At 43.9% G+C, this 16,931-nt stretch overlaps 1 protein-coding gene across 1 annotated transcript; it reads right to left on the reverse strand.

Moving 5' to 3' along the window:
* Positions 1-2,042: 2,042 nt before the first annotated feature.
* On the reverse strand, positions 2,043-4,085 carry LOC308316978 (acetyl-coenzyme A synthetase, cytoplasmic-like; the record flags this gene model as incomplete). The annotated part of the gene is made up of 1 exon (XM_080765768.1): positions 2,043-4,085. The coding sequence occupies exon 1, from the start codon at positions 4,080-4,082 to the stop codon at positions 2,043-2,045; it is 2,040 nt and encodes a 679-aa protein (XP_080621894.1). The 5' UTR covers positions 4,083-4,085.
* Positions 4,086-16,931: the final 12,846 nt, after the last annotated feature.

A 16,931-nucleotide genomic window follows, 5' to 3' on the forward strand; every position in this document is an offset into this window, starting at 1 on the left:
AGGAGGGGGATTAGAACGGACCCCCCCCCCCCCCCCCCCCCCCCAACTCCCCTGCCGCACTCTCCCAGCAGGAGCTGTCATGTCAGCCTGTGTGTCCTGCCGCTGAAGCTTATTCCCATTGGGTTTGGGTGAGGAAGGCCAGCGTCGGGTCACACCACTGGCTTTCCCCAGCTTTATATGAGCCTTCACTGGACTTGACTGTCTCTCAGTGTACTGTATGGAAGAATACATACAATCTGACAATCCACGCCACAAAATAGAGGAATTGAGGGGCTGATGTTCAATATTAATTGACCTTTCTCCCTGAAACATCAAACTTGGGATGTCTAAATAGAATTTGTAGACACACAGTAAATCCTCAGGGTAAATTAAAATGTGAAGGTATTCTACTTATTTTTAGAAAGATGGGATGTTTTCAGACAGCAAGCCTTGGGCATACAATGCTAAATTAACAGTCGTTGATGAAATGCAGCGGCACAAATCGGCATGAGCTTTAATATATTCATGCTGCTCGTTAACTGAACCAGTGAAGTGAACCGTAGAGACCCTGACATTGTACTTCTGGGAAGTTCTACACAACATATGGAGTCTTTCATCATAACAAATGAACTTCGCTCCAACCGCATATTTCAGTGTTGGTGGCATATTGTGTTGTTTAACGATTGGCCCTCTGGTGTTATTTATCGGATAAGACTTTCACTATTTAGCCAGTCCATGCATCTCCCTCCCTATTTTCAGCCCTATGATCCTCATTAGCTGTGGAATTTGGCGGATCTATGGACATTCCACGCCAGACACAAATCCAAAATGGAATGAGACGTGAAATTGTCCTCAGGGTGAAATAGGGTGTGTAGAGATTAGAGAAGTGTTGCACCACAGCCAGTGTGCACGACGAGTAAACAACTGAACAAGTGCATGAAAGTCATATTTATGAATAATGAGAGTCATACAAGCACTGATTGTGGTGGGATGGAACAGCTGCGAGACCTTCAGATGTTTTGCATTGGCTTACTGATTTCAATATTCAAATTTCCTTTGCTTTTGTTTCAAAGCAAGTCATATATAAGTCATATAAGTCGGTATAAATTAGAAATATCACAAGGGGCGCTCTTGTCATCGTACAAATTTACGTCATAATTGTCAGACATTTGACCTAATTTCTCCTTTCATTGTCAATGGTAAATATGAGACATGTGGGAGACAAGATTTACGTCATATTTGGTGGACATTTGACCCAATTTCTCCTTTCATTGTCAATGGCAAATATTGAGACGTGTGGGGACAAAAGCTGTATAGCCCCTCAAAGTAAGTAAGGGTCGCTCTTATCATCGTACGTCATCATACATCATCTCATTCCGGCCAATCAGAATTTGCGTCTTCACTTTCATCTTCGATGTTTGCGTTACACAATAAATTGTCCATTCATTGTCAATGGCATTTAATGTTTGTGTTTGTAAACACGCTAAAAGCTATCGCCCCTCAAAAATCATACTCGTGTGAAGTAAGGGGCGCCCCTCAAAAAAGGTTGATGCCGAACTCGGAATGAGTTTTTCTATTATTATTATTGTTAATTAAAAATCCAATGCTTAAGTACATTTTTAAACGTACCTGTTTTGAAACATAGTTGCTGTACATGATGGGGACGCATTTTTTCATGCCAAAAGTGTTTCGGACTCGCAACAAGATACAATGCATCTTTTTTGAGGGGCGCTAGCCCTTCCAACGTCTGTCTTTCGGAATTACGCCATGTATATGGCTTCTAATGTTTGTTCAGAGCACCTTTTGCCTGGAGCGTGGCAGCCATGTCTATGGACTAGTTCTAATGTCTGTTTAGAGCACTTCAAACAAACATTACCAGGCGCCCCTCACTTCACACGAGTGTGATTTTTCTTTTGCTGTTGAGTGGAGTGAAGGTTGTACAAATAGACGAGCAACGGGGGCGGGGGGAGTGGAGCTGGAGGGGGGATCAACAAGAGCGGATATCGAACATGTCAACAGCTTCCGTGCCCCCCCCCCCCCCCCCCCCCGCTGTGACCTTGTCGTCAAGTGCAGGTGGAGCAGCTCTTCCAGAGCTGCTCCACCACGGAGGAGTCGGCCAGCGTGGAGACGTCCCCCAGGTCCCGCTCGCCGCACACGATCTTCCGCAGCACCCGGCGCATGATCTTCCCCGACCTCGTCTTGGGCAGGCCCTTTGCGCTCTGGATGTGGTCCGGCGTGGCGATGGCACCGATCCTCTCCCTCACCCGCCTCTTCAGCTCCGCCTCCAGCGCAGCGTCGTAGGCTGTGCCCTCAGTGAGCGTCACGAAGCAGTACAGGCTCTCTCCTTTGACCGGGTGGGGCTTGCCAACCACCGCCGCCTCCGCCACGCCCTCGTGCTCCGCCAGCGCAGACTCCACCTCGGCCGTGCTGAGCAGGTGACCCGACACGTTCAGCATGTCGTCCGTCCGCCCCGTGATCCAGTAGTAGCCGTCCTCGTCCCGGCGGCAGCCGTCCCCGGTGAGATAGTAGCCGGGGAACCTCCTGAAGTAGGTGGCTTCGAACCTGTCGTGGTCCCCGTACACGGTTCTCGCTATGCCGGGCCACGGCCGCTTGAACGCCAGGTGCCCCTCGCTGGCGCCCTCCAGCTCCTCCCCCGACTCGCTCAGGACGGCGGGCACCACGCCGAAGAATGGGAAGGTGGCCGAGCCTGGCTTGGTGGGCGTGGCGACGGGCAGAGGGGTCAGCACGTGTCCGCCGGTTTCCGTCTGCCAGAAGGTGTCCACTATGGGGCACCGGCCATCTCCCACCACGGTGCGGTACCACTGCCACGCCTCGGGGTTGATGGGCTCTCCCACCGTGCCCAGCACCTTCAGAGACTCACGTTTGTACTTGCGCACGGGATCGCTGCCATACTTCATCAGCATTCTGATGGCGGTGGGAGTGGTGTAGAGCTTGCTCACACGGTATTTGTCCACGATCGCCCACATGCGACTCACGTCGGGGTAGCTGGGCAGGCCCTCGAACATGACGCTGGTGGCCCCGTTGGCCAGCGGGCCGTAGGCTACGTAGGAGTGACCGGTGATCCAGCCGATGTCGGCCGTGCACCAGTAGACGTCGTCAGGCTGGTGGTCAAAGACCAGCTTGAAGGTGGTGGCCGTGTAGAGCATGTAGCCGCTGACCGTGTGGAGCACGCCCTTGGGTTTTCCGGTGGAGCCGCTGGTGTAGAGGATGAATAGAGGGTCTTCAGAGTCACACCACTCTGGCTCACACTCATCTGATGCCTCGGCAACCAGGGAGCGCCAGCACAGGTCCACCTCTGGGTTCCACGGAACCTGCAGATCTGGGCGAGATCTCTTGGCGAGCGGGGGGGATTGGGAGCCCTGTGGAATCTCCTCTGGATCTTTGGAGAGGTGCTTCAACATGATGCACCTCTGCACCGGGAAACCCTTGTCTTTGCACTTCTGCAGTGCTTCATCAGCTATCAGCTTCAAGGTGATCAGCTTCTCTCCTCGATAGAAACCGTCGGCGGTGATCAGCAGTGAACACTGGGAGTCTGTGATCCTCTCCCACAGAGACTCGGCGGAGAAGCCGGCAAACACTATAGAGTGCACGGCGCCGATGCGGGCGCACGCCAGCACGGCCACCGCCAGTTCCACCACCATGGGCATGTAGATGGACACGCGGTCTCCCTTCTTCACGCCCTGCGACTTCAGGACGTTGGCAAAGCGGCAGACCCTGTGGAGCAGCTCTCCGTAGGTGACCGTCAGTTCGTCTCCCGGCTCGTTGCCTTCCCAGTAGAAGGCCACTTTGTCCCCCAGGTTCCTGTGGTGGACATTGCGGTCCAAGACGTTGTAGCAGATGTTGGTGCGGGCTCCCTCCATGCACTTGACAAAGACCTCTCCCTTGGTCACGTCAAAGTTGTGGTCCAGCACACGGCCCGTGTGCCTCGTCTTCCAGAAGAAGTCCTTGGCGATGTCTCCCCAGAAGTCGTCAGGGCTGTCAATGGACTTGGCGTAGAGTTCCTTGTACGTGTCGAAGTCAGGGACGTGGGCGTCCTTCTTCAGGTCCCCAGCTGCGTGGAACAACATGTCCTTCTTTGCCATTTTGTCAGGAGCAATCTCGTTCAAGTTCGGATGAGATTGTAGGCTATCTAACAGTGTATTTAATGTATTTGTCTGATCTGATCAGATCTGACCATGTAGATATCTGTGTATCTGTCAGTAGAACCGAGCAGGCTGTTGTCAGTAGTGACGGTAAAAGGGACAACATGCAGCAGGGACAGATGGTGAGTTCATTCACACGTACTCGTCTTGAAGGTGCTGTCCTCTTGACAATGATGCACGTAAAAGTATAATAAATAAGATTAGTATTCAACACTACAAAGGACAAAAAATAAGCGTGCCTGCTGCTAGCGTGTTGCTAATGTTAAAGTTTTTCATATTAAGTTGTCATTACGCATACAGACATGCCCATATATGGATTGTACATTCAACAGTATCACACGTTGAATGTACAATGTCAACGATGAAATGTATAAAATGTTAAAAAACAGAAAATAGCAGATCTACAAGCTTGCAATGCGTCATAGTGAGCTTGTAGATAGGCAATTTTCAAATGGCGGAAATGTATATAGCCTAGGGCTCAAGTGGGTGATGTATGTGTTGTCATAATAATCAATATCTACAAAGTAACTAAAGTTTTCAAATAGCTGTAGTGGAGTAAAAGTAAAAGTACTGAAAATTGGGACTACTCCAGACCAGTAAAGTTAAATACAAATCACACCTGTGTGAAGTGAGGGGCACCTGGTAATGTTTGTTTAAAGTGCTCTAAACAAACATTAAAAGTTCATATAAAAAAGAGATTGCAATGTAACGGTGCATTTATTCCATTGTTGTGCAGTCCAATGTGTGCTAGTATGGGCAGCATGGAAAGCTTTACAGATTTGATCTGTAGGGGCAGCTGGCTGTGACTTCAGAGGCCCTTACTAATGACAGTAGATAGGCAGCAGCTGTGCTGCAGAAGGAAATATCTTGCCTCTGCCTCTGAGACTTTAATGTATCAGATCTACAGAGGAGCCTGCCCGGCGCTGCCTCTCTGTCAAACAATAACAGCAGCAGCAGTAGCCAGGCTATTAACAGCACTGTCCCTGTCTGGGGCCAAGTGCTGCCTGTTCATCCACAATATCCCCCACTTACATTGTTTATGGTGTAATCCTTCCTCTGAAATGTATTACCCATGAATCCTTCAGAGCCTGCGCCTCACTTCCTTGCCCGTTGGCTTTACAATGTGACGGGGAAGACCCCATGCTCTTCGTTCTGCTCTCTGCCAGACCTGAAAACTCTCTTTTCTGATGCCCACTTTCTGTCATTGCTGTTCTCAATTACTCACAGCTTACTTACAGCTAGTCTAAAGTTGCAGAGCTGCCTCAGTGTGTGGGGTCACTCACTGCCCTGCCCAGCAGAGTATATACTGAAACTGACCCATATCTGGTTGAATTCCTGCCAGAGGGGAAACTGTAATCAACTGGCCCAAGGCTGAGGAAGGACTGGCTGGCTTTGTCTGTGCGGTATGCAGAGTTAGCAATTAATCCAAAAAACTGGATGTAGATAAGCTGCTAGACATTAACTTTTGGCACTTTTTTGTGGATGTACCAATGTGCCAACGTCATCAGTTGCAGCAGTAAAATACTGACCGTGCAGGCTACTGTATTGATACAGAAAAGGAAGTTCTGCTCACAGAGCCTTACTGACCAAGACTCCATGTACGAGTATGCATTGTGCATAATGGTCTGCAGAGATGATATACACATACGTATTCGTAGAATGAATGGTATGGTGTCACTCATTTTGAGTATCCAACATCTATCGAAATGAATGGATCGGTACAATAACGTTTCCAGCCATGGTGAGACAGACTTGCTGCAGAGATGACAATACGTATATTTAGAGATGAATGACATTGAAGGAAGTTGAACATCAAAATATGGTTCATGGGTTTGTTCAATCTGGTTAAAACCCTGCTTTCTTGAGCTGATGATGTATGGAGTGCTCTTCGCAGCTAACCGATGTTTTTGCAGTTTTCTATTGGATCGTCTCTGCCTCCCTTCTAGTGCTGCACGATTCTTCACAAATGTGAATCCTCCACAAAAATGTAGATCACGATTCTCTTTTTTTCCATGAAAATATGTATTGTCTTTAGTCTGTAGTTGCTGTACAACTACATTCAAAATGTAGCACCTGGAGCCAACTACTGTGGCTTTAAACAGACAACATCAAAGTGCTTTACATAGTGCTTTTACTAAAGTGCTTGACTCCTAAAGTCATCCTCTTGTAACAAAAACATAAGAGTAACTAAAATGAACTGGACAGCCAAATAGTGCTACACGATTCAAATTTAGAAATGAGGGGCTCCATCTTGCGCCACCCTTATCCCTTATACCTAAACAAATGTCATTTTTTACTATTTTAATATTTTAAAATACTTCAACTAGCCGATCTACATCTACACGTTGTGAGCTTGTAGATCAGCTATTTGAACAATTTTTTTTAATAGTAACAAAATGGCAAATAAGTTTAGGGATAAGGGTTAAGGGGTGGCGCAAGATATAGCCCGAGATCTCATAGGTGTCTGAATCTAGATCTCGATCTTGTTTCGATTAATTGTGCAGCACTACTCCCTTCATTGATCTTATTTAGAAACCCTCTCAAAGGGCAAGGGTCAACTCAGAGTAATGGAATGCATTGCCTGTAGTGATTGCAGTGTAGACCTATTGACCCAGGCATTGTCCCAATGAACCTAAGGTTAGATATCCTGAGTCTGACTAGTAGAGGTGGGTATGGTCAGTAGTGTAAGTGTTCGGACACTTTCTGCTCTCTCAGGAATGTAACTTCCATACAACCACATACCCAGAAGGGGCCCTGAGACATAATTGACCATAACTCTCTCTCTCTCTCTCAGTTCCTTCTCCTGACGTGCCATTAATAAAAAGCTCTAACAGTGAAACATAATTGCTCTATATAAAATAATTGGGAAAAGGTGAGAAAGTTATGTACAGTCAACATTGAGGTTCATGAAAAATAAATAAATGAATAAATATCACACCCGTGGGAAGTGAGGGGCGCTCTTATCATGGTAGGCCTACATCATCATGACACCAGTAAGACGCGCAAACGCGGGAAGCGAACGCAGCTCGTACATATTTGGGTTTTTGGGTTTTTTAAGATTTATTTTTAAGTTATTATTTTTTTAAGTTTTTAACTTAGCCATAACCATACGAGTAAGACGCGCGAACGCGGGAAGCGAACGCACTCAGCTCTATATATGGGCACAAAAGGGGCCAGGTCCACAACAAACAAATCACTGGCCCCTTTTGTGCCCATATATGGAGCTGAGTGGACCTGGCCCCTTTTGTGCCCATATATGGAGCTGAGTGATTGCTGATGCAACACACTCCATATTTGGATAGCGGGACAGACACACGGACAGACAGACGCACGCACAGACATGATCTGCTAGGTCTCATAGTAAGTGCTCATTGCGTTCGCAATCACTGCGTTCGCAATAAGGAGTCCCCAAAGCAGCTATACGTCCAAATATGGAGTGTGTTGCATCAATCACAAACAAATCACTCAGCTCCATATATGGGCACAAAGGGGGGACACACAGACAGACATGATCTGCTAGGTCTCATAGTAAGTGCTCACTGCATTCGCAATCACTGCGTTCGCAATCACTGCGTTCGCAATAACATGTCTATTTGCTCAGACACTATTCTTGTGTAGGACAAAAATACCGATTTGCTCAGACACATAAGGTAAATTCTCCATTCATTGTCAATGGGAATTTAATGTTTGTTTAAAACAGAAATCTACACTAACTGATGAATATAGGAGGGGCTAGTGCCCCTCAAAAATAAACATGGATGTAGAATGATTAAGTTTGATTTAATGGATTGAGGTTTGTGTTGAGAGTATAAGCGGAAAAGGAGAGCAATGGGAATAATGCAATATGTGAGATATTCCTTTAAGTATAAGGAGCCTGCTCGATATTTGGTTATTTATCACCATTGGGTTTATGGAGGGAGACCTTGAATTCCCACTTCATGTGGCTGAAGGAACTGATGATATAACAGCCTGATGGTTGATGGTCCATATTGTGAGCCGTCTTAATTTTTTGCTGTGAGCACTTTCCACGCACATCACCTATATGTTGGGGCTGAGGCAAACTGTAAAACGCAGTGAGACAATTTTAACAACTCACTTTTTCAGCTCCATACAAATTACAAACCTTTATTAAATACGTTTCAAGAAGATCTGAGAGGAATGTTAATAAAGCTTTGTACAGAGTGGAAAAAGTGAGTTCCGAGCCTTCCTTTTTAAACACTTTAAACAAGTCGAATTAAACTCAAGGTTTTGCTCTTCTCTTTTGTGGCTGGTCAACATATGTTCCCTTCTTTTCTTTTCGACAATTCCCCTAGCCGGCCGAGTCAACAGCAGAAGGTCATGCTCATGCATCTTAGACAGCTTTCTACAAACACAGTTTCACACAATGGACAGTAGCAGCAACACATTTTCTCAGACTCAATAGCTTTGCTTTGTGACCAGACCAATTGACCGGCTGACCATTCAGCGTCTAGGCCCCTGTGTGGTTTCCTCTGCCTGGGTAGGGAGGTTACTTCTCTACCTCCTGTTTACATGGCTCCCAGAGATGGCAACTATGGAGAAAAGACCTAACTAACCCTTTAGCGAAGGGGTGCCTAGTAGACACATATAGGGGCCTTTTTTAGAGCATACGGTCATCATCCTGTCATTGTGGGTGCAATACCCAAGGGTGGCATATAGACCCATAGAGAGAGAAAGCTTGCTAGCGTACTGCAATCATCAGTTTCTATATGGCAGTGTTGATGAGCGGTTATTGGAAAAAGGGACCCTTTAGATTTGTGTGACCCTGGAGGAAACCTCTGACTGTAACATTACATATAACAATGTAACATAAATCACAACAAATCAACTGGAAAAAGTCCTATAGCATCGTCATCGTGATTTACTGTGATGCCTTGAAAGCTATACCCTTCATGTAGTAATCTACACTGTTAATTTAAATAGCTGATATAGTATGTGTCCATGTATAAAACTATATGCAAACATAGGCTACTTAAAATAAGTAATATGTAGGTTATCTTATTATAGCCACTGAGCTTTATGATAGTTTTGATTATATGATCGTATCAGATCAAGGCCATGGAAAGTTTGGAAACATAATATATAAATGCTGCCTCATCATGTGTAGTTGTGTACATGAGTCTGTGAGCATGCATGCTTACAGCCAGGTATGTATGTATGCATATATATACTTACCGGTACGTAAATATACACATAAACAAATGCACATTGATATGCCATGTGTACCCTTTCAGTTTGGACCATTTTGACAATATCATTGTTGAAAATGTGCAGCCTGTTGTCCACACGTCACTTACACTGACTTCTAATTCTGAATCATACAGTAAATGAGCTCTTTAACCAGAAGAGACAGGGAGGATGTATTGCGGACCTCCTATGACCTGGCCTCTAGGAGAGGGTTGGCCTGGACTGGAGCATTGACCACCCCGACCTCACCCTCCTCCTCTGCAGTTGTGGAACTAAGTACATTTACTTAAGTACAATTTCGAGATATTTGTACATTACATGAGTATTTCCAATTGCCAGTACTTTTACTTCTACTCCACTACATCTCAGATCCAAATATTGTACTTTTCCAATTATTTGAAAACTTTAGTTACTACCGGTAGTTACTTTGTAGATTTCGATTATTATGACAAAACATACAGTAATCACTTCAACCCTGTATACATTTCGGCCATTTGAAAATAGCCGAACTGCAAGCTCACAATGCGACGCATTGTGAGCTTGTAGATCTGCTATTTTTCAAAACAATTGAAAACTTAAAATGAGACATTCGGCATAATAAGTACTTTCTACTTGTAGTACTTTAAGTACGTTTTGATACCAATACTTTTGTACTTTTACTCAAGAACAATTTGAATTCCAGACTTTGACTAGTTCTACATTGCAGTATCGATACTTTTACTTAAGTAAAACAATTGAGTACTTTTTCCACCGCTGTAAGAGGGAACCCTGACCGCTCCGACCTCACCCTCCTCCTCTCTGTACTCAGTGGAGGTCTAGCTAGCTGATGGAGGGACTCTAATCAGCAGCAGACAGACCTGCCACAGGAAACATCTCCCCATCACGTCTGCGGAAGCCAGCCCTTCTCCAGAGACCCACTGATAGCCACAGTGGAGAGAGCGGACAGGCCGGGGGGCAGGGAGAGGCAAAAACAATTGGATTCTCCTTCATTTCAACAAAGAAAATCAGCAGAATGTCTGCAGTTTGCCAACTAGGACATGATTTACACACAACAGGGCCTGCTGCCAAATGACTTTATGGAACAATACAGTAGCCCCATGGCCTGTCGACTGGAATGGAAGCAAAACTCCATTACTTATTTTTAAAGAAAATCATGTTGGGAAATGTGGTCTGTTGCTTTTCCCACTGCTTTCTTTGTAAAATAAATTACGTTGTTCATTTTTAAATAGGTCCTTGTGTAATGTCCTACCAACCAACAAACAGATAGACTAGACAGAGTAGACAGTTCAGACTAGACAGTTCACCACCACAAAATATTCGTCCTGATATTGACCCATTTCGGATGTTTCTGTGTTAGCCCTTTCTTTTCTTTTCTTTTCTTTCAGTTGAATGTTCTATTTTCCAGATGTTCGTTGGTTTTGGCTTTTATTTTTATTTTTGCGTATTTGTGGTCAGGTCAAAACTTCATGCAACAAGCTACAGCTCTGGCAACACATCTGCGATTGGTTGAATTGAAAATTATGGCATTATAAAGGAAATTTCAAACGTGTGATAGTTTCCATGATTGAACTGAAGGACTAAATCTGTTCATAACCAACAATAGTAATATAAAAAGAGTACTCAAAAGGGGATCTCTGGAGTCTGTCTGAATGACCCGCACACTGTCAGAAACTTGCCAATAGATGTTGCTCTTTATTTGACGTTTCGGTCATTAGACCTTCTGACCTTCATCAGGACAGACAATACCTAGGAGTACCCCAAAGAACCCCTAGGGGTACTAGTGCCCCCATTTGAGAAACACTGGACTAGAGAGTTGAATAAGGATATGGATGCAGGGAAGATAGTGAATGAAGCTGGTATAACTTTCCAGGTTCTTTAGACTATAGCTATTTGCTACTGTACATAATACATTCAGAAGCAAACCTTTAGGGGTACAGATAATGTATTAAATGGTACCCAGATTTTGCAATCCTCAGACCATGAAAGACAAAATAAGTACAAGCAGACATCATGCATATTTCATGACCGGCAAAAGATTGGTGGTGGATGACAATAATTCGTCTGGAATGGGTGATGGGTGAATGATCCCCTGAAAGCATCATAAGCATGTTTTTTTTCGGGGTTTTTTTCTACCTCTGTGTTTGTATAGGAAGCATCTGTTTCGTCACATTGTGTTACGGGCCTTGTATCCTGGCCGGAGGGCTTTTCTACCTTTGACAGGTGAGACATTCTCCTGAGAGACAAATCCCCCTAATTCCCTCCTGCATGTTGGCATGAGCAAGGTGATGAGCCACTATTTGCACTGCTTTTGAAATTGAACAATCACGCTGCTCCACTCTGCTTTTTTTCAACATTTTGGAATGCAGAGAGTTGTTTGGCTTTGGGCCCGTAAAAGCCTGTCCCTTGCCATTCCTGGTTCAAGCAGTGATCTCTAAAAGGAACCTGTTTCTTTCTCCTCTTCTCAAAGTCTCTGACCTTGATCTTGCTGTCCTGACCTTCTGCCCTCTTCCCATGCAGTGATACTTGCCCACAGGTGTGAGGGAGGGGGGCTTGTACTACTTCAGGATGACTATGGCAAAAGGTTCAAGATGGTTTTCAATTATATGTCCACTATATAGCACACATATGTCCCTTTAAGGAAAGATTATTACCGTAAGTATATCCAGTTCTTTGAAATGAATCCTGTTGCCATAGTTTGCAAATATATCAGGCTTTAGTGGATAGAGGACAGGAAAGCATAGAATGACAGAGAGCAGGTGTGGACTCGCCCTTGAGTCCTAATCCCGTACAGCCCACATGTTTTCCAGAATTTAAAAATTTCAGTCAAGAAACTCACATTTCATCATTATTATTATTATTATTATGATTATTATATTCGTTTCCCTGTCAGGGGACTACGTTGGGACTATGGTGGATTTGTCCGGGTGAAATCTGCACAAATGAGAAGAATGTGCATCTCTAGGACGTGTTTATTATCACTACTTTATTTTCGATACTTGTGATATTTATTTGTGGCCGATTTACAAATGAAATCCTTGAACTGTAAGAGGCCCCTCTAATGTATAGTCAGATCTATCGGGAGGAACCTGTAGAGCAAGGATCGCAATCATGCTCAAGGGCACCCCTCATTGATGACGGGGTACCACCCTAAACAAAAACCAACAAAGGCAGGAAGGGCTGAGCCAGGAGACCACCACCTTGGCCCCAGTACACACGTCCATCCTATGCACTGAATACTGGCGAAGCCCGGTGATGGGCAATATGGAGTGTTTTTCCTGTTTGGGCATTGTCTGTTGGAGGAGTCCTCTTTGAGAGCACAGGAAGGCTGACTGGGGGCCTACGGCATAATGTAAACACTCTCACTTCAGAGCTCTTTTACAGCGGGACACCTATTTATTATATGAATATGCATTCTTTGAAACTCAAGGAATCAGTGGTGGAATGTGATGATAATAAAGATTATTTATAGAGCACTTATCGGAACAACGTTAAACAGTGCTTTCAATAAAACGGAAGAGAACTCTATTATGACGTCAGTCATATATATGACATATATGATGTATATGAGTCCATATTAAGCAAGGTTTCAACCCTGTTCAACAGGGACATCGTCCCTGATGAACATGATGTGTGACATCCAAATTTGGGAACAGTATAGTTTTTTGTATTTGTATTTGTTACTCTGTTTGTATTTCTCAATTCACTTCTACACGAAAAATGAATAAACAGAACATTAAAAAAATATATATATAATAATAATGTGAACAAGATTAGAAGACGTACTTTTGTGGCCTACCGCATGCATGCACAGGAAATGTAGTGCTCTCACACACACACACACACACACACACACACACACTTTTCTTATTGGAGTCCTCCTAGCAGGAGTTCAGGAACAGGGTCACACCGTCCTAGCCCTCTAAAATCCCATGCTGCTACTCTCCCATTACTATATACTCTTTCCTCCCTCTTAAACTTCCCCAAGTCAGTTCATCAAGGACTCAGACAAAGTCTCTTGCCTTCCATTTGTTTTGTTTCATTCATTTTCATTTTCTTTCTTTTTTTCTTTAATAAAATCCGTAAACACATTAAAAGAGAGAAAGGAATGGATCTGTTTTTGCAGAGTAAAAATCCCCAACAAGGTGTTCTTTGGTACAAATGGGTGACAAACTTGATTGGCTTGTGGACATTTTTGAAAGCATTTAATTGTAATCCATGGCTAGAATTTAAAATAAAATCATGTACGCGTTGCGGCAACAATGCCTTCAGAAGCGTGACTAAAAGCATTCCGAGTTGTGGTGGGGTCTTTGATAGTGAAGTGAACAGATGGCTGAGACATAAAGACATAAAGAGAATCAAATGATAAAAGTATAGTCAATTTCAATCTTGGGAAGGCCTTTTTCTATACAACTACATTTTAAGAAGTGACTTAAAAGAAGACACCGATTTAGCAAGCCTGAGCTCCTCTGCCAGTTTGTTCCTGAGCCCTGACACTGACAGCCAAGGCCCTGTCACCCTTTGTCTTTAACTCAGGATGGAACAACTAGCAGTTTCCCACCCAAGGGCCTCAGGCTGCACACAGGCTTATATAAAGGGGTTTAACTCAAAACTGTAATTATGGGCCAGGCTAATCTAAGTGCCTTAAAAGTAATCAGTAAAATTTCCCAAACAATCCCAAAGCACACAGGCAACCAGAGTGTAGGGGGAGTGGAGACGTTAAAATAGGAATGTTCTCTTCTCCTGGTTTTATATAAAAGTCTGACAACAGCGTTCTGTATAATTTGGAGCCTATTGAGTGTTTTTGCTTAAGGCATGTAAAACATCAATTCATTAGTCAAGAAACAAAATCATGTATGGTGATTTTGGAATCTTTAAAATCCTAAAATGATATGTTCATAGATATTTCTCACATGATAAAAAAAATGTTAATGTGTCTCTCAAAGTTTAGGCTGGGACATTTTTGTTGTATGGCTTTCGGCTGTGTTTCTACTGCCCCCCTCCCCCTCATACAACAAAAATGTTGTGTCAAACCATGTGACTCCCATTGGAAATGCATTGCGAGCTTGCACGAGTCTCATGCATCAGCTATACATCAATCTGTTGTGAAGGTGTGAGTCAGGCCTTAGAGTTAGCCCCTAAACAAACAAAGTCCATAGATTTGGCTGGCTCGAAAGAAAGAAAGAAAGAAAGAAAGAAAGAAAAGGCCTACATAGAGACATTCTTTGCCAGAATGCCAGTCATGAACCAATTCAGCCACCCTGTCACAAACCTGAGCAACCACAACACAAGTTACAACACAACACAACACAACACAACACAACGTCTAGCTCGAAACAAAAGGAAATAGCAAATTCACTCATATAGGATTGAACTGATCTGCATAAGAGCCAGATGTTACTGTCCTGTTACAACTCACATAACCTTCAACAGCAGATACAACACAGCATACAGAGTGCAGATTCACATCAGCATTCAATTTCAGAGCCAGAAACAGTCACTGAACATGTTTCATTGTCACCCAATCATTGGGTCCCAAAAGCTTGAATCACACTAGTATACCGGTACGTGCACAGCATACAACACAAGCAGCAGCAGCAGCAGCAACAAAGGGGGGGGGGGGGGGGGGGAGATCACACTTGTGTGAAGTGAGGGGCGCTCTTAACATAAGTCATCATACATCATCCTCACTTAGTTCTGTCCTCACTTTTTATCCTCAATTCCGTGCTCAGCCAATCAAATCATCGCTATGGGATACACACATGGCTCAGTCAATCAAATCATCGCTATGGGATACACACATTGCTCAGTCAATCAAATCATCGCTATGGGGTACACACAAACACACAAAGCGGGCATAGGAGGCCCTCAAAAAAGTTCCTACCTTGAGCCATCTTCTACTTGACTTCATAAGTTCTGTAAGTGACGCCAGGGTCAAACTTTGGAACCAGTGGCTAGAGAGATCTCTCTAGTTCATGATGAGCCCTCCAGCGGCATCTCCAATCATCTCCATCCTCCATACATCTGGCTAGCTGGCCAGTACTTTCCTCCCAGTATCAATGGCACTGACCAGCCTCATTCTCCTGGCTGACATCTTCTCTCATTCAGGCCTTTGGATGTTGTGTACTGGCACTGAACATGTATAGCACTCTGTTGTAGTGCAGTGGTCAGGCTCTATGCTTCAGCATTCACAGAATGGACTCCACAGGAGAATGGACGCAGGGCTGAGAAGAAGCTGAGCTTGGGAGAGAGTCTGGGGTCATCGCACTGGCTCGTGTACCTGTGTGTGGAGCAAGCTGAGAGAGACACCATAAGCTTTGAGTAATACGGTAAGTAAATAAGGTAGAAATAAAGAAAGTGAGCTGACCAAGAGACACATACTGTACACTGTACCCTGTCAAACTCACTAGCAACAGCAGACAAACATAGCCTATACTGCATCCTTCTGGTTACAACATATACAGCCTAATAGCAATTATAGAATACAGAAGATATAGCCTATATATTATATCCTGACATACACAGCATAATATACATAGATAGGTGTATGTATTAAGGCTATACAATATATCGTTATCGTATCGTTATCGAGGTATATGAACATGCGTAATATCGAAAAAGAGCAAAACTCAATATATCGTCAATATTTTGATATATCGTTGATATATCGTGATTGATATTGACAGTTTTTTAAATAATGTTTAGTGTTCAATGTTGCAACACTATATAGAATATGACATTTTAACGGTAATATCGTATTATATATCGTATCGATATCGCAATATTTGGCATACATAGAGATATGAAATTTTGTCCACATCGTGCAGCCCTAGTATGTATACATAATGTTAGTTTTGTATCGGATAAATAATACATTTTTAGGAAGGAAGCTGGGGGGACTTTGGACATGTCACATGCCTAGACTAGGATATGCCTTGGCTTGAAATAGCTGTGGTCCATAGCCTTAAACTGAGCTATGGACCAGGCAGAGTTTGAAATAAATTGAGAGATAGAAATCTAGATGTACAATTCAGGTTGTAACACCTGGTTCAATTAATATCACTTTCAATTAAACCACTGAAAACCAGCAATGGTAAACAGTTAAGAATGAAGTTTCATACAAGGATTTGGTGCTCTGCCAAACAAAACATTGCGTCTGTATTCTGTGTTTATTCTATAAATGGACCCATGCACAGAGGCAGAGCACTTCAAACACCTTTGTTCATTTCACCCTCACTCGGCTCTCACTCTCACACATACACACGTGCGCACACACGCACAGACGCACGCGCATGTTAATGCTTAGCTATTATAGCTAACTCACCTGCAGAACAAAAACAAAACGACCAAGCTATCAGTTTGCTTACTTTGCTATGAAGATTAATTAACTTCTCTGTCAAACTGTCACACACTTGTGACTGAGCAGTTTTCACTTCTTAACAACCCAGACTACTCCACTCAACTTCCATGAGGTGCAAAGTTACAAGTTATAACTATAAGTTGTTTATTTCTCTGTCTGTTTGCAGCAGCTGTGTGTGGACTCAGTGAGGAGGGGGCGTGGCTACCGTAAGAGCATAGCAGCAGTGG

The sequence above is a fragment of the Protomyctophum bolini genome, assembly GCF_963924005.1.
Source record: "Protomyctophum bolini genome assembly, chromosome: 6".
NCBI lineage: Eukaryota > Metazoa > Chordata > Actinopteri > Myctophiformes > Myctophidae > Protomyctophum > Protomyctophum bolini.